General features: G+C 53.8%; 1 protein-coding gene across 1 annotated transcript; it reads left to right on the top strand.

The window, feature by feature from the left end:
* The first annotated feature begins 410 nt into the window (after positions 1-410).
* MYD88 (MYD88 innate immune signal transduction adaptor) lies at positions 411-15,635 on the top strand. The gene is made up of 5 exons (XM_075419837.1): positions 411-747; positions 5,236-5,367; positions 7,485-7,665; positions 8,807-8,898; positions 11,942-15,635. Exons 1-5 carry the CDS (start codon positions 411-413, stop codon positions 12,094-12,096), a joined length of 897 nt encoding a protein of 298 aa, XP_075275952.1. The 3' UTR covers positions 12,097-15,635.
* The last annotated feature ends 1,844 nt before the right edge of the window (positions 15,636-17,479 follow it).

Genomic DNA, 17,479 nt, shown 5'->3' with positions numbered 1-17,479 from the left:
GTCGCAACAGGCCCTGCTGAAAAGTTTGTCCCCAGCTTTCTTGTAGCACTGGCAGCTGCTCTGAGGTCTCCCCGCAGCCTTCTCTTCCCCAGGCTGACCAGCCCCAGCTCCCAGCCTGTCCTCCCAGCAGAGGGGCTCCAGCCCTCGGATCATGGCTGTGCCCTCCCCTGCCCCGCTCCACCAGCTCGCTCCCCGCGGAGGACGCGGCTCCGGGCTCGGCCCCGCCGGGACCCGCTCGGGCCCCTCTGGCCGAGTCACCGCTCACCCCTGCGCCGCGCGCCGTGCGGGGGCTGGGGGGGGGACACAGAGGCGGGCGGCCCCGCCCGGCCCCGCCGCGCTCCTCCCGCGCAGGCGGCCCGGCCCCCGGCGGGGCGGGAACCGCGGCGGGAAGCGGCGGGCGCAGCGCGGCCATGGCCACGGCGCCGGCGGGCCCCGACCCCGGCCCCGGCCCCGGCCCCGACCTCCACGCCGTGCCCATGGTAGCGCTGAACTACGGCGTGCGGCGGCGGCTGGGGCTGTACCTCAACCCGCGGGCGGCGGCCGCGGCCGACTGGACGGCGCTGGCCGAGGCGCTGGGCTGCGAGTACCTGGAGATCCGGCGGCTGGAGGCGCGGCCCGACCCCACGGCCGCGCTGCTGGAGGAGTGGCAGGGCCGCTGCCCCGGCGGGGCCACCGTCGGCCGCCTGCTCGACCTGCTGCGGGGCCTGGGCCGGCACGACGTGCTGCTCGACCTGGCCGGCAGCGTGGGTGAGGACGGGCGGGACCCCCCCTTCGCGCCCCGGGGACGCTGCGGGGGCCCGGTGCCGGGCAGGGAGGGAGAGGACGCGGCTGCCGTCGGCCTCTGCGGCTCTGGCTGGCCGAAAACGCATCCCCCGGCAGGCGGGAAGGCTGCCCGGGCCGCGGAGTGACCTCCCCGGTGGTCTGCGGGGAGAGGGGAGGGCTGCGCGGAGCTGGGCGGTGGAAGGGGAAAATAACTCCCTGGGTGATGGGAGGGAGAGAAAATCAACCGGTAACGGAAGGGGAAAATACTTCCTTGCAAACTGAAGAAAGCGGAGGTGGCTCGGCGGGAAGCGCGAAGGTCCCAGTGCCGTTCGGGTAACTTCTTCGCTGTGGGCTCGTAGCGTTCGTCACGGTGGCAGAAATCCGGCGGGGAGGCGGCTGTCATCGGGAGGGGAAACGCGTTGCCGGAGGATTTCCGAAGCCAGAGGCTGCGCTGGAGCCCCGTGCTGTGGAACGCAGCTTCCTGGGTCAGCGATGAAGAAATAATAAATCTCATTTCCTGTTACTCGCGGAGATAAGCGTAGATGGAGAAATTCATCTGTGTGGAGAAGCCTGACCGCGAAGCGATGGAGGGCTTTCCGTACTCCTGCGGTTCTCCCGACTCGAGAACACGCGCTGAAGGCTCGGTTTTGGGAAAGACAACCAAAAAAAAAAATAATCAGCGTGCTGCTCCGTGATCCAGCGCTCTGGGGCTCGTCACAAAGGGCAGAAGCTGCGCCGGGGAGCTGGGGCGTCGCAGGAACGCTGGGCATGGCCTGGGCTGCTTCTGGCCCCGAATTCGGGGGCTGGCCCGCAGGAGGGGAGCGTGGTGGGCGGCAGCAGGGCGGGCGGGGGGAACCCGAGCTGCAGGAAGGTCGCAAGCCTGGCCCGGTGGGAGGCCACGCTGATAAGAGGAGACAAAGATAAGATAAGAGGAGATAAATCCTTGGACGGAAGACCCGCTGAGGGCTATTCGACATGAAAATATTGCCTCTGACTGAGGAAATTCCTTAGCTGCAAATTGCCCGAAGGATAAGGGATAAAAATGGATTGTGGATTGTACCTAAAAGGTAGATTATTTCAGGAAAATCTCACTGTGCGCTGATTTTACTCTTATGTTCTCCCCTCGGCGTCCGTTTTTGACCGCTGCTGCAGTCAGGGTGCCGGGGTCGCTGGACCCTCAGCCCAACCCAGCAGGACCCTTCCTCTTGTTACCGTTTTTGGCTGGGTTTCGCAGCTGGGGCTGCGACCCGCGGCCAGCGGCCCGAGCTCTTGCAGAAGTGGGAGGCGTTCGCGCTCGCCAGGGGAAGGGAAGTGGACGGTTGCGTGCGCTCCCGTGCGCGGGGTTTCCTGACGCTGAGGGCATCTGTGCGCGCCGTAGGCCTCCCGCGGTGGGGTTCAGCTCAGCGTCGGGAAGCGTCGGTACTGAGGTTTCCACAGTTTGTGCTTTCGTTGCAGGGGGTGCAGATGTGGGGCACGGCTCGGCTGCCCACACGAAGGCGTCTCAAGTCATTGGAGAGGCCTCGGGACTTGCCCTGCGGCCTCCACCTCCTGATGGACACGGGTCATTCGTGGGTCCGGCGTGGGACCTGCTGGCCCAGAACAGATTTCTGGGACGCTTCGGGATCTCTGGAGTGACGCCTGATGCCTTTGTGCGGGCAGACGAGCCACGCTCCTTCGGGACACGGCATCCCCGTTGAGCAGGACTCGGTGGTGCCGTGCAGCGCCGGAGGACACCTCTGGCTTGTGGTTTCCACTGCAGAACCAGTTCACTGTCTTCTCGTCGCCTGCTCCATTCCTGGCTATGCTTAGGATGTTAAAATGGGTGTCTTCTGCAGGCGTGCCGTGCGGTGGGGCTGGGTGTAGCAGCTCCCTGGTTACGGGGTCTGGAGCGCAGCTGCTTGCGGGGTGCCACTTCCCCACCCCAGCAGCTCCGCCCCGTGAGCGAGCCGTCTCGGCAGCGCGTTTCGTTGCACGATCGTCTTAGGGATGTGAAGCGCTCTGCTTCGCTGACTCTTTGCTGCTGAAACTCGGTGGTTGTTGTTCCTTCCTGGGCTGTTGCACAAGTGCTGCTTTCCTGCTTGACAGTTGCTGGGTGTGTTTTCTCTCTCTTCTCATCGCGCTCAGCATTTTGCACTTTAGGTTTCATGTTGTTGTTCTTTCTCTCCGATACCTCAAGCTTCTGTTTGACCCTTAGGGAATGTAAAGCCTGCGCTGTGTTAGTTAGATGCTGGGTGGAGTGGGCCAACTTCACTTGTAGGAGTTTCTTGCTACTTCTCTATGTTGGAACATGAGGAAGAACTTCCTTCTGAGGGTGACAGAGCACTGGAACAGGCTGCCCAGGGAGGCTGTGGAGTCTCCTTCTCTGGAGATATTCAAGACCCGCCTGGACAAGGCCCTGTGCAGCCTGCTGTGGGTGACCCTGCTTCGGCAGGGGGGTTGGACTAGATGACCCACAGAGGTCCCTTTCAACCCCTACCACTGTGTGATTCTGTGTGATTCTGTTTCCAGCTGGGGACTAATCCATGCCACACCAGTGAATGTCTTTCATCCCTCCCGGCTCACTGGGCCTGCTGGCAGTGTCAGTGCCATAGGGCCCCGGGTTTGTGCTTGCAGTGGAACCGCGGGGCTCCGGTGCGTTGCTTTGAAAGCTGCGCCCCAGCTCTCAGGTTTATCCTGTGGGGAGAAGTGGGGTCTGGGAGTGCAGCACGGTGCCATCAAAGCTGCGTGCCTAGGCTTGGCTGCATCTCCAGATGAATCGGGAGAACACTTGCATTAACGAGTGCTGCGCGTTGGCCGCGGGCGGTGTGGTGGTGAGCTCCGGGCCCCAGTGCAGAAAAACGCAGGTCGGGCCGGCCGGCGTAGATGCCACTTCTGCAGCTGGGAGAAGTGAGGAGAGAAGAATGGGGCAGATACACGTCAAATGAGCATTTCTGTGCTGAGCACTAGTATTAGTGTGCCTTTAAATAAATGCCTGCTCTTGCCTATTCAGCGATGTTTTGGATCGTGACCCTGGCTGTCTCGGGGACCACGGCAGATGTACGGTGGTGCCTGTCCTTCCTGTGGAACTTCGGAACTCGCCAGCCAATTCAAAGTGGCTTCAGTCCTGATTTCAGAGCCACTGACTTCCCCAGCACGAAATGCACACACCTCACGGCGAGAGGCAGCTGGCAGGGAGGTGGGACGCCAGTTTGTGCCTCGGTGAGGAAGGACCTGAAGCCGGAACCTTCTGGCTGGTGAAGAAGGCGTTGGATTCTGCTCTCTGCCACGGGACTGGGGAGGAAGCGGGAGGAGGGAGGCAGGCTGGGAATGGCTCAGCCGTGGGAAAAGCATTGGTCGGAGCGGACAGCTTGTTAGGTTGTGGATAATCCAGCCACGAGATGCAGAACTGGGAGACAGAAGCAGAGGATGGGGCTTCAGGAGCTGGGCTGCTTTGCCGACCGGGGCTGCGTCCCGGCAGCGCTTCCCAAGCTCCCACGTGCGCTTCCAGCAGATCCTTCGCTCTGCGCTGCGGTGGCTCTGCAGCTGTGCCAGCCTCGGAGGGATCAGTACTCTCCTAACTGAGACCTGGGTTTTGTGTTTTTAATCTTTAGTAAAGGAGAAGGCTCCGGGGAGTTTCGTCTTTTTGTTAATTCCTGGTTTCAAATCTCCTTTTACTTTCCAGTTCTTCTGTAATTGCATATTGCAGAGCGGCAGAGGCTGCGGGGTTTCTTGTCACTTCTCCAAAGACCTTACATTTAGATTTATCATTCATTTCTAAACGAAATCTGTTCACGACAGATCTGTGTCCGTCGCTGTCCTGTTTGGGAAGCTCGCGGCAGAGGAGGTGATGGCCCTGCGTGCCCCCCAGTTACCCAGCGGTGACTGGATCCCCAGGCAGAGCGGATCTCCGCTAGCTGGTGCAGGGTACAGAGCCCGCGGCAGGGGCTCGCTAGAGCTGTACGTGGTCCTGCTGTGTGCGGGGCGTGTACGCACTCATCGTCACCTGCGGCTCGCTCTGACGAAGGCCGGTGGTGTGAAGCAGCCAGCGCGTGTCTACGTTGATTAGAGAAAGACAATATGAAGGCTTGTAATTGAGATTCCCCCCGTAGTTATTTGATGATTTTAAATGCTCCGGAATGCTTAACAGTGAGAGCAGCTAACAGAGTTGAGACCTGTTACGCACGTGATGCGTGCTGTTTAAAGTGTGCTGGGATATACTAGAACTAAGGATAACAGGAGGAGATTGGTTTAAAACAAATAAAATAAAGCACTTCTTTACACAGTGAGAGTGAGCTTTGGGAGCTTATTGCTAGAGGAGGTGGTGGAGGCAGAGATTCCAGGGCATCGGGTCCATAAACAGGTACCAAAAACCAGACAGGAGTTTCCCCTCTGACATCCCTGATCCATGACGTAGCTATTCATGTTTTAAAGAACACCAGCAGCGTAAAACCGCTGCCACGGGAGCCTCTCACCCTGGGCTGTGTGTTTTCACAGAGGAGGACTGTAAGAAGTACTTGCAGAGGAAGCAGGAGCAGGCTGACCAGCCGCTTCAGGTGCCAGCGGTGGACAGCAGCGTGCCGAGGACATCCGAGCTGATGGGCATCACCACCAGGGACGACCCGTACGGTAAGCGCCCGCGATTACATTGCGGCCCGATACCGCATGTTGGGATCGCCTTCAGCTGCGGCAGGTCCCCAGGAGCAGTGCAGGAATCCTGTTTGCTCTCATTACTCCCCGTGGCTTTCTGTAACCCAGGCCAGAATGCTTCAGCTGGTCATCTGCGGGCATTTGTGTTTTCCCTGTTCCCTAGGGCAGAGAGGAGAATCACAGGATCATTAAGGTTGGAAAAGACCTCTAAGATCACCAAGCCCAACCGTCACCCCAACACCACCATGCCTGCTCAACCATGTCACAAAGTGCCACATCTACAGGTTTTTTGAACCCCTCCAGGGATGGGGACTCCACCACTGCCCTGGGCAGCCTGTTCCAATGCCTGACCACTCTTTCAGTGAAGAAATGTTTCCTAATATCCAATCTGAACTTCCCCTGATGCAGCTTGAGGCCATTGCCTCTCGTCCTATAGCTAGTTACCTGGGAGAAGAGACCAACACCTGCCTCACCACAACCTCCTTTCAGGTAGTTGTAGAGAGCAATAAGGTCCCCCCCTCAGCCTCCTCCAGACTGAACAGCCCCAGCTCCCTCAGCTGCTCCTCATAAGACTTGTTCTCTAGCCCCTTCACCAGCCTTGCTGCCCTTCTCTGGATGCGACCTTGGAAGCGACCCTGGGGAGCGGCGTACCCAGAAACAGGCCGGCACAGAGCCCACGGGACGCGCAGGGGAGGGGGCTGCCCAGAAATGCGTCCCATAGCACGGCCCGGCCCAGAGCGACAGCTGCCGAGAGCGCGGGGGCTTGGAGGCGAGGGGGAAGGATGCCAGCGCTCACTGCCTTGGCTGCGCTGCCCTGTCTTCGGCAGATTTAACCATCCTGAACGAAACGGAAGCGGGGTTTGAAGTGCAGCTGGGTGTGAAGCGGGGGGAGAGGGGAAGCGCGGTTCCGTGTGCGCGCTGGGCTGCGTGCGCAGCTGTGGGCCGAGGGGGGATGCGTCAGCTCACCCCGTCGGACGCTCCCTGGCCGCTCCGACTCTGCGCGCCCACCTTTGTTGTACTGGGGGGCATCATTAGCGCTCCCCAAGTGTCCGTCGACCAATATCGCCGGTGTTTGTACGTGGTGGCTTTGCCTGGCGTGACCCCGAAGTCAGCGCTGTGCCCCCAGAGCAGTGCCCTCGGTTTGACTGACCTGGCGGACAGTTACCCTTCCGCTTGACTGGATGCTTCTTGGGCTGGATTTGCCTGCTGGCTTGATAATTTTCTCAGCAGCTTTTAGAGCCTGACCTATTTTTTCACTGTGGTAGGCTTTAACTGGCATAAAAACTTGAAAATATATACAGTGACATTGATACGGGGGAAAAAAATAACACAGTGGAAAACTCTCCAGCAGTATTAAGGCACTTAATTGCGAGAGACGTTACCCCTAAAATATAGCACTTCAATATTTGGATAACTGCTGAACAAACAAGAGCTGCCGGCCTTGTTTATTAACAGGGCCCTTTACTTAGGATGTGACTTCAGGTACCCAAGTTTGACCTCGTAGCCGTAGAAATTGCAGGTTCCAAATTTTACAGCCTGCCCCGTAGCTCAGTGGGCAGCGGATGTCGGGACGCTGCCGGATGGAGGGCCTGCAGGAGGGCTTTGCGTGGCGAGTCTGGATCTCTGTGAGCTCAACTAGAGGACTAGGAGCTGGAGCCACAAGGCTATCTGAGACACGTAACTCCCAGCGAGACCCCAGAGCATCAGGGCGCTGAGCTGCATCCTCTGGGGTCCCCTGCTCCCGCCGGCGCTTCCCAGGCTCTGTCTCCCCTCGGCTCGCTGCGGCTGGATGCTGTTGGCGTGTTGGTGTCCCAGCTGCCCTGCTCGAGCCCTGCCAGCAAGCCTGGCTTTGTGCGAATAGCCCGGGCTGTGGAACAAAGCGGTCAAGGCACCGACGTGTGTCACCTCCTGCCAGCCCTGTGATGGACACGAGTCTGGGCTGGGAAAATGTTAAATTACCTTCACGAGTTTGGCCAGAGTTTGTCTGCCGAAGCTCCTCGTCCTGAGTGAAAGTCCGTGGGGGCTAGCGAAAGGTCACTACAGGAGTTCACTTCATTTACAGTAGAAGTTGACAGCTAAATTTTTAATGGTTTCAGGGAACGGAACAGAGATGTTTGATGCCTTCATCTGCTACTGTCAGAAAGACCTTCAGTTTGTCCAGGAGATGATCAGAGAGCTGGAACAAACAGAGTTCAAACTGAAGCTCTGTGTGTTTGATCGGGATGTCTTGCCAGGAACGTGTGTGTGGTCCATCACCGGAGAGCTGATAGAGAGGAGGTAAGTGAACCGTGCCTGTTTGGGACGGCTGATCGTAACGAAAGGTTATGTTCGTTTTACCGTGATGTCTGCGGTGTGGTGCCAGTGAAGCTGTAAAAATCCCCGAGGGTGTCTTTATGGGGTTCGTTTTATGCTCTTGGCTCAAGAAGGAAGACTCGGGCATTCCCAAACGTGTCGCTTCGTTGTGTTCACGAGGAAGATGCCGCTCTGGTGATGCTGCGTGCGTTTGATCCCTTTTCTTTGGGTGGAGTATCTGCCGTCGCATCCTTGGAGCTGACCTGCAAAGGAACGCAGCTCTGGGCTGAGTTAGCTCCAGCCCGCAGTGTGGAGTTTGAGGCGGCAGCGCTGGTGTTGGCTCTGGCGCAGACTTCAGGGATCCTCCAAACCTTTGTGGGTCTCGGGCGTGGTGGGAGCTGGGCGATGTAAGAGCAGCTCCCCAGACGGAGGCTTACCTAGAGAAAGCGCTTTCTGGTGTGAACAGTGGACGTGCTGGCCCTCAGAGCGATTTGCTCTCACAGTCCTGCCAGATTAGGCTCAGTGAAAAGTCCCGAGGCGGGTGTTTGGGTTTTAAGCATTGGCCTGTCAGAGGGAGGCAGCTTGGCGTTAGCAGAGGCCCTCGTGAGGCCTCGCTGTCTGGCTGGTGTGCAGCGCAGCCCTCCGCAGGGAGTCTAACGCGCGCTTTGCAGCCAGGCACCTCAAATGTAAGCAACAAATGGGAGAATAAAGCTCACATTTATGAAATCAGGTGAATTCGCAGTAGCAGGAGTACGATAAAGCTCTGTCCAGCTCACTCTAACATTAACAAGTAGGGGTTGTGCTCAGTCAGTAAAGCAGCACGCAGGCAGACCGTGAAGATGGCATTGTTGGTGACATATAGACAGAGGATCAAGTAAAGATTGCACAGACGATCCGGGCTTTGCTATTCCTTTGTTTTTAGCACGTGAGTGGGTATCTGTCATCAGATTTTTGTGTGCAGCATAGCCAGCTGCCTGTCAGTAGTCCTTGCTCTGTAGTTCATTCCTGCTGGAACACGGCTGGCGGGGTTATTTCTCCGCGAAGGAATCCGTCCTTCTACCCGTGCGAATGAGAAGCATCTCTGTTGACGTTTTGTTTTTTTCTCCCCTGACTGGTTTATCTTCAGGTGTCGGAGGATGGTGGTTGTCATTTCAGATGATTACCTGGAAAGTGAAGAATGTGATTTTCAGACCAAATTTGCTCTTAGTCTTTCCCCAGGTAAGATCTCACAAATATTTCATTTAAAATTGCACATCAGCATTGTGATTTTTACTGCAGTAACATCTCCAGCTGAGATCAGTGCTGTACTGTCGGGCACTGCACAAAGGTAGAATGAGGGTTAGTCTCAGATGTGTTTCAACAGGTTAGGCAAATGCAGGTGAGAAAGGAGAAAACAAATAACTGGTAGTTGCAGAACTGCTAACTTGGTCTCAGACCTGGATTCTCACCACTGAGTGACATTTCCCATGTGTGAAAGTCCACCCAGGCTCGGGGCTTGCCCTGGGTGCAGTGCCCTTCACTAAGCAGAGATTTGTCGCTGTGAGGTGTAGCCACGAAAACTAACGGTGGCTTTAGAATGTTGTTGTGCAGGCAGGGACCTGGGCTCGGTTCCTTGCCCTGCCGTTGACCTTCTGCGTGACCGCGAGTGAGCTTCACTCTCTGCTTCAGTGCTCCGGCTGTCAAGTGGGCTGACGCTGCCTGCTTCGGAGACATAGCTACGTGTCAGGCTTGTGAGTGCCTCAAGATCTGTATGGGAAATATGCTGCTAAAGAGAAAAATATTGTAATAAATTCAGGGTGTGAGTAAACGCTGAGAGCAGGGTAGCAGCTAATGAACACGCAGCTTTTTGCAGAGATCCTTGAGTATCGTGGATGGGCAAACAAAATATGGAATGAATGCTCAATTTGGATTGAAAAGATCTGTTCCCTATTTTGTTCTGAACTGAAAAGCCATCAATTTTTTTCTGTCGAGTCTGTTCAGATTGCTTTTCTGTAACCACTGGTTATCCTACGCTTGTGTGTGTTCCCGAGGAGTAAGTGCAGCACAGCCTAACAGGATGGAGGATCTCTTTTCTAGATGAGGTGCCTGACTTGGTTTTATAAGCGACATGCCAGAGGTTAAACTGGAAGCCAGTGGCAGAGCTAGGAATTAGCTCTATCTTCCTTGACACAGTAATTTCATACGATGGCCGTTAATCCACTGCACATCTCTAGCGTGTGGCCTCAGCCCCTAATCGTCAAGATTTGCAGCAAAGTCCTTTTAGTTCTTCACCATTTTTTTGTTGGTGTCGCACCTTTCGTTAGAACGGCAGGAAAAGAAGCGCCCATCTGTGTGCGATGACCTGAGCGCTGCCAGCAAAGACACGCGTCGAAGTGCAGGCTTATGGGAATCGCGGAGTTACGTGTCTGTGTGGGGTAACTGATGCACAGCAGGGTTTGGTGGCAAGTTCTGGGAGCTCCGCCGATGGCTTAAGCATCTGCTGCAGCTACAACATCAGGGTTTCTTGCCTCACCCAGGTCTCGGCGTCATCAGTCACAGAATCACAGAATCACAGAATAGTAGGGGTTGGAAGGGACCTCTGTGGGTCATCTAGTCCAACCCCCCCGCCGAAGCAGGGTCACCTACAGCAGGCTGCACAGGACCTTGTCCAGGCGGGTCTTGAATATCTCCAGAGAAGGAGACTCCACAACCTCCCTGGGCAGCCTGTTCCAGTGCTCCGTCACCCTCAGAGAGAAGAAGTTCCTCCTCATGTTCAGACGGAACTTCCTGTGCCTCAGTTTGTGCCCATTACCCCTTCTCCTGTCACTGGGCACCACTGAAAAGAGCTTGGCCCCATCCTCCTGACACCCACCCTTCAGATATTTGTAGGCATTTATAAGGTCCCCTCGCAGCCTTCTCTTCTTCAGGCTGAACAAGCCCAGTTCCCTCAGCCTCTCCTCGTAGTGGAGATGCTCCAGTCCCCTCACCATCCTTGTAGCCCTCCGCTGGACTCTCTCCAGTAGCTCTTCATCCTTCTTGAACTGGGGAGCCCAGAACTGGACACAGTACTCCAGATGAGGCCTCACCAGGGCAGTGTAGAGGGGAAGGAGAACCTCCCTTGTCCTGCTGGCCACACTCTTCTTGATGCACCCCAGGATCCCATTGGCCTTCTTGGCAGCCAGGGCACACTGCTGGCTCATAGTTAACCTGTCGTCCACCAGGACACCCAGGTCCCTCTCCGCAGAGCTGCTCTCCAGCAGGTCCACCCCAAGCCTGTACTGGTGCATGAGGTTGTTCCTCCCCAGGTGCAGGACCCTGCACTTGCCTTTGTTGAACCTCATCAGGTTCCTCTCTGCCCAGCTCTCCAGCCTATCCAGGTCACGCTGAATGGCAGCACAGCCTTCTGGTGTATCTACCACACCTCCCAGTTTGGTGTCGTCAGCAAACTTGCTGAGGGTACATTCTAACTCTTCATCCAGGTCGTTGATGAAGAAGTTAAACAAGACTGGGCCCAGTACTGACCCCTGAGGGACACCACTTGTCACCAGCCTCCAACTAGACTCAGCGCCGCTGATGACAACCCTCTGAGTTCTGCCATTCAGCCAGTTCTCTATCCACTTCACCGACTGTCACGCTGGGCAGCGCAGTTTATGCGGTAGCGGATGTCCCTACGGAGAATTGTGAGGGGAGACATTCCTCTATAGAGGAGCTGCTCCTTCAAGCAGTAGCCATCACAGGAAGAGCTGCCTGATGTTGTGCATGCCTCAAAAGAAGCAGCTCACGTTAGCGGAGTGATTCCTCGCAGCCCCTTGTAATCGGTGGGTGCTGTCTGCAGCCTGAGTGAGTCGGGGTAGGAGGAGAAAGAACTGGAGGTAGCCCAGCAGAGCTGGCCATCTAGAAGCAGCTTCGTCTCTCAGTTTTCTCTTCACGCACACCTGGAAGCAGTCAGGACTGTACACTCCTGTTTGCGTTCCGCAAGAAACTGTGCTCTCTTCTTTTACGTCTGCAGTTCATTAGGCCGTTATCACTCCCATCAGCGCAAGCTGCCCTACGCATGCCGTGTGGGGCCCTGCTACATGTTTGAGTGAAACGTTCTTAGCGAGGGGCTTGGGGTTCAGAAACTTGCTCTCCAGGGAAGAGAGGCAGTGGCATTGTAACGAGGTGACACAAAATCAGGAGCAGGCCTGGATCTTGTGATGCGTGTGCTGCCCTGGGGAGAAGATGGGTAGAGGATCCGACCGTGGCTCTGGGTAATCCTCTGCCTGTGTGTCCTCTCTTGCAGGCGCTCGTCTCAAGCGGCTGATTCCAGTCAAGTGCAAAGCCATGAAGAACGAGTTCCCAAGCATCTTACGGTTCATTACCATTTGTGATTACACCAATCCTTGCACCAAAAAATGGTTCTGGATGAGACTGGCAAAATCCCTCCTGCTGCCGTGATGCAGAGTCATGAGAGCTAGGTGCTCTTTTGTAATCTGTCCTGGCTGCGCCGTCAGACCGTGGTGGTGTGCCCGCGGGGCCTTTTATCACTTCGGAACCTGAATCCTTGCAATCGGTGTTTGGAGCCTGCGACTGGGAGCAAAGAATTTTCTCTAGCACTTTTTCATAACTCGGAAGGGGAAATAAAGCAACTGCGTGGGTGTTGCTGTTGAAGTCAGTGAGCAACAGCATCCAGCGTTCTGTGTAGTAAGCACTTTCACTGAAAATACAGAAAATATACGTTTAAAGACGGAGTGTCTAATACAAGAAGGCTCTATTGGAAGCATTTAATAAGACTTCAGATCCTCAAACTGCAGGCTTTCTTAAACAAGTATTTCCTATTATTTCAAAAGTGGTTTAATCGCTACAGTAACGTCTGGTTGTTTTTTTCTATATTCCAGTGAAATCCCGTGGCTGCTTGGCAATGTGCAGGAACTGAGGTTTCAGACTCTGTTTCCTGCTTTGTGACCAGCCAGCGCCACGAGAATGACCAGTTTTGGGCAGCCTTGGTGGGGAAGGAACGACGTCCCCTGCCCTGCGCCGCAGCCCTGCTGCTGGGCAGCACGGGGCCAGGCGCGTGGGCCCTCCCTGGCCACGCTTGTGCTGAGGGTAGGCAGTCTCCGTCGGTCTGGGCTTTGAGGAAAGCAGAAGCGTGTTTTAATTGTTAAAGCACTGCAAAGAAGTCATCAGTTCTCCTATTCTTAGCAATATCTGCAAAATTAGAGCAATTATCCTTGTAATTATAACTAATGAATTACGGAGCTTGGTTTTATTTTCTGCGGTTGCTTTCCTCCTCCAGTCACAATATTCCTGTCCCGTGTTCGTTTACAAGGTAAATCCCTTGTCACTAGTGTTTTCTGAGGCAGTCCCTCAGATTTGCTGGAAATGGTTATTTTTTCCTTGTTGAAAGCAAGAAGTGTGAGGAAAGACACACACTCATACGATGTTGGCCATGTCTGTCTGTGTTCAGGTCACATTTCAGTCAGTGCCTTTATACCAGCGTTTTATATTCCCGGATCTTGTTAAACGTTTACAACAGAGCCTTTCTTTAGTAGATATTCAGTCTTAAAATAGGTGTTTTCAGTGAAAGTCCTTACTACACGAAGTGTGGGATGCTGTTGCTCATTGACTTGACCAGGAGCAGCACTGTGCACCTGAGCAGGTCCAAATCTTAAATTGTTTCATTTCTAAGAGCCTTCCAGAACACATCAGCTTTTAGGATGCCTCAAGGGTACAGGGATGAATATTGAAGAAAGAATGTATTGTCAGTTGGGCTGTTTAAAATAGAAAGACTAATGTTACATTAATAGGAAAGAGCATATTTTAATTAACCACCAGGGTCATGAATGTATTTCAGTGACGAAGGCTAGGAGCAACCCTGATGCTGCCCTGCTTGTTAGGCTTGGCCATGGATTCTGCGCAGTGACTAGTGGATCTCATGGCGCCCAGGGGAGGGGGGCAAGACTTCTGCCCGAAGTAGCATTTGAAAGTAACCCGTTGGTGTATTAAACAGATTTTCAGTAAATATTTACTTTCTAGATTGGGAAGAGAGGAATCTTGCTTATATATCTGCAGTTGCTTGAACTCTGCCGCTTGGTTCATTACTTCAGCCACTGACTCACGTTGATTTTATGGCTTAATGTTTTACTAGTTTACATTTTTAAGTTTGCATCTGAATGTGGTTTTTGTTGTTGTTGTTAGGACTTATTTTAAAGCATTACCAGGGCTGAGGGGCAGACAGACATCTGTGCTCCTGCCTTTTCCTCACCCACCCTGTCGGTGAGCGGTCCCTTACCAGGCGGTGCGGCAAACTCCTCTCCATGAGTCGCTGCTGGCTCCTCCTGGCTGAGAGCAGCCAGCCCTGGACCTGAGCACGGCCAAGCTCGTTCGTGCACCTCACGTTAGTGTCAGGGGCCGTTTTTGGATAGCTTGGCCCACGAACTGGGTGGTTTTCAGTCCCTGCCTACAAATGTCACTGCTGCCATCATGCCAGGGGCACGTTTGCACCTCTCTCTCTTGCTAGTACAAGTGAGAAGTCTGCGGGCATGGGAGGAGAAAAGTTAAGCTGATGATGGGTTTCAAAATAGTTTGTCTTCATGTCCTGTTGCCCTCAGGCCTCTCCTGCAGAAGCGGAGACAGCTGCTTGCCTCGGGGTTTCTGCATAATCGTTAAATGTTAATTATAGAAGAGTTTCTGGAGGTTGCTTGATCCCCAGGCGCGCCGGGGGCTGGGTGAATTCTCATACTCTGGCGTGTCTATAAACATTAATTACGGGTCGTTACTCGAAGGACCAAACCCGATTCCTCTGGTGTGAGCTGAGAGGGCTCTGGTGGCTGCGGAGCGGGGAGCCGGTGGAAGGGCGGCTGCGCGGCCGACACTAGAGGGAAGCAATGGCCCACGCTGGCACCCTGCGAGGGCTTCTGGAAGGGATGGACCAGCCGCCCACTGAGCCCTCTCACCGCCGCGATGGAGAGTGGCTGCCTTCCTCTGCCCCTTCGCACCCTCTTCCAAGGAGGCTAGAGCAAAAATTTTGAAGAATTTTGGCAAGATTGAACCTGGTGCAGTGTCTTCTGCGCGAGTCTTGACGGGTGGTTTGGCGCTTGGGGTGTTGCAAATGAGGAAGAAGGAACAGCAGGAAAAATCAAAATGTTTGTAGCGGATGGTCTGGTGATCGCCGAACAGAGAAAGTGCTGCTTCTGCAAGGGAAAGCAAAAACAACAGCTGAATTTCTAAATTTTCTGACTTCCAGTCGAAAAATGCAATATTCCAGATAATTGTGAAAGATGTCAGTGCCTTGGCCGGAGCTCGTCATCACCCCGCTCTCTGGGCCCTGGCCCTTCTGCCTGCCTGGCTCGGAGGCCGGGCAAGTGTTAGGGTTGCCAGACTGTTACTTTATTGCCAACAGTTACAACTGTCTGGTAGGCTAAAATAATTATTTGGGGCTAAAGTGAAGTAACAGCCCTAAATCATAAAATATGTGCTTTAAATACATATCCTACATAAAAAGCAGAGTTTATGCACTTCTGACATTTTCATATCGGTCTTGTCATGAAGTGACTTGAAGTGTGACGCCCGTGAATGATACAAAATCTAGTTATTGTAAACACATTTCAGTGGCAATTGCGGTTCTCCTCCCCTCTTTCACGCTCAGTGGAAGGTCAAAATTTTGAACACCTTTAAAAAAGGGATTTACAAAATTGTGATGTTACTTTTTTTTTTTCCATTTTGCTTCTTTCCCTCACTGAAATTGTGTTAGTTGAATCTGTTGGTACTGAATCATTTATTTTTATATATATGCATATATATTTATATTACTTTCTATCCTGATGCAGATCTGTGGAAAAGCATACGTGTTGTATAGCCACTCTGAAAATAGTCAACAATTCTGTGGTTTTTCCTCCGCAAAAACCCAAACTTTTGCTACTTGTGTAAACATTTTAAAATAAAGAATTAAAACCCAGCCCACTGAATGTCCTTGGGCATTGGAGAATAAACACAAGGTCTCACAATCAAGTTAGTGAGAAACGATACAGGCTAGTTCTTTCTTGTTTTCTTGCTTTGCCTAAACAGCTTCTTCAGTGGAGGTTTTTGGCCGTGCCTGAAAGAGGGAGGTGTAGAGTTGTGTCAAACCAGGAGGAAAATTACCAAGGAATCGTCTCAGACACGCGTGGTTCCTCTCCGGGTCTCATTTTTGGCTTTGCGGTCTGTGTCTGTCGGCAGGCCGGCCTTCCTTCAGCCCTGGTACCCAGCAGGCTGGAGGGGACGGAGCAGGGCTTCCGCTGCCCGCCGCCAGCGAGCAGGGATGCTGGATGGCTGGCTCTGACAGGGGGATGGAGCCCGGGCTGCATGGTTGGCTCCTGCTCGACACCCTTTCTGGAGGCCCTGGCAGGGGATATATTGCAGTGCAGCGATCTGGAGGATTTCGGCAGCTTTATTTCCTTTGGCTGGGAGTCAGCCCAAGACAGGGAAATAACTTAGAAACCCAGCAGCTGTCAGGCCAAGGCCCTCCCTCAGGAAAAGATGAAGGATCACTGAATCGCTGGAGCGTTGGTTGGAAGGAATTTCTGGAGGTCAAGGACGAGCTGCACTTCACAACAGGAGGGGCTATGCGCTAAGCCGCTGTAGGACAGTATTCCCTGTAGAGCACATGAAGTAACGTCTTTGCTGTGGCTACTACGAGTGAACATATGGACAGCGATACAGAAACCATCCCTGAATATATTATTCTAGATGGAAGTGGCTGATGAGAGCAGCCTCCCGGGAGACTCCCGCTCCCAGAAGCGCTGGCATCCTATCGCTTTCAGTGTGGCTTTGCACCACCCGCCTGTTTGCCTGGTTCCAAGCAGTTAATGATTTCTGTCTGTATTTGGCAGGAGCTCAGACTCAGGTGGAGTCAGGGGGTTCGGCTGCGGTAGCTCTTTCTGTCTGTCACTCTTCTTGTGCTGAAGAAGTATTCCCAGTCCTCTGTTTCACTTCGACACAGGAACGTCGGCACCGTTTCCTTGTTTACTGGAGGAGAGCATTTACCTGTTGAAATTCAGTAACGGCTGCAAAGTGTTCTAAGCTTCAGAAATGGAGGGTGAGAGATGAAGTGCTGCCATTTGACAGATCAGATTCTGTTCTGACGTGAAAAGAGTTGCTTTACCATGATCAAGGCACTGCTTGGTCCAGAGGGCACGTTCACTAGTAAAAAATCAGCATAGGGAAGAAAATGTATGCATAAAAAATGGCTGGGAAAATGTTTGAGCATCCTGGAAACATATTTTAATTAGGCAATGAAAAGAAACAAAACCTAGAAGGTTCACACTAGCGGCAAGCATGCTAGTAGAGCTTATTAAAAAGCACCTCTGTCAGACCTGTTGGGGTTTTCCTAAACAACTAGACATGCACTGTGTACAAACATTTCTCTAATTTTCTCCGGGTGCTATGTTATAACCATTTTTGGTTCAGCTGATCCCCACCAGGATTTTGAGATGACTTTGAACCCGACCCAGCTTCCTGATAAGCACTATCAAGCCCAGCCCAGAAAACTTGTTTATTTAGTAGCAAAATCTGCGGTCAGGAGAATGGATATTGTTGTATCCACGCCGGAGCTGTGCTGCTCTGCAAAGCTGTAATTAATTGAAGGTGTATTTAAGTGTTAAGCTGTTCCAAAGTCTGATGTACAAACAATGCGTTTTCTGTTCCTGCAGCAGAGCCTGGCTTAGCGAGGCGCCTTTCCCTCCTCCCGTTCCTGCTGGTAAAGCTGCTCGTGCAGTGGCCGAGGTTGGGGCTGTCCGTGCCCACCGGACAGCGGTTTATCACAGAATCACAGAATGTTTGGGGTTGGAAGGGACCTCTGTGG

The sequence above is a fragment of the Opisthocomus hoazin genome, chromosome 4 (genome assembly GCF_030867145.1).
Source record: "Opisthocomus hoazin isolate bOpiHoa1 chromosome 4, bOpiHoa1.hap1, whole genome shotgun sequence".
NCBI lineage: Eukaryota > Metazoa > Chordata > Aves > Opisthocomiformes > Opisthocomidae > Opisthocomus > Opisthocomus hoazin.
The sequence above is the reverse complement of the archived record's forward strand: the minus strand, read 5'-3'. Positions and strand labels throughout refer to the sequence as shown.

What these genes read in the sequence shown, in the direction of transcription:
- MYD88 (XM_075419837.1), top strand. Translation starts at nt 411, where the DNA reads ATGGCCACGGCGCCGGCGGGCCCCGACCCCGGCCCCGGCCCCGGCCCC. An exon ending in CGACCTGGCCGGCAGCGTGG is followed by an intron (nt 748 to 5,235) that starts GTGAGGACGGGC and finishes GTGTTTTCACAG; the next exon opens with AGGAGGACTGTAAGAAGTAC. An exon ending in CACCAGGGACGACCCGTACG is followed by an intron (nt 5,368 to 7,484) that starts GTAAGCGCCCGC and finishes TAATGGTTTCAG; the next exon opens with GGAACGGAACAGAGATGTTT.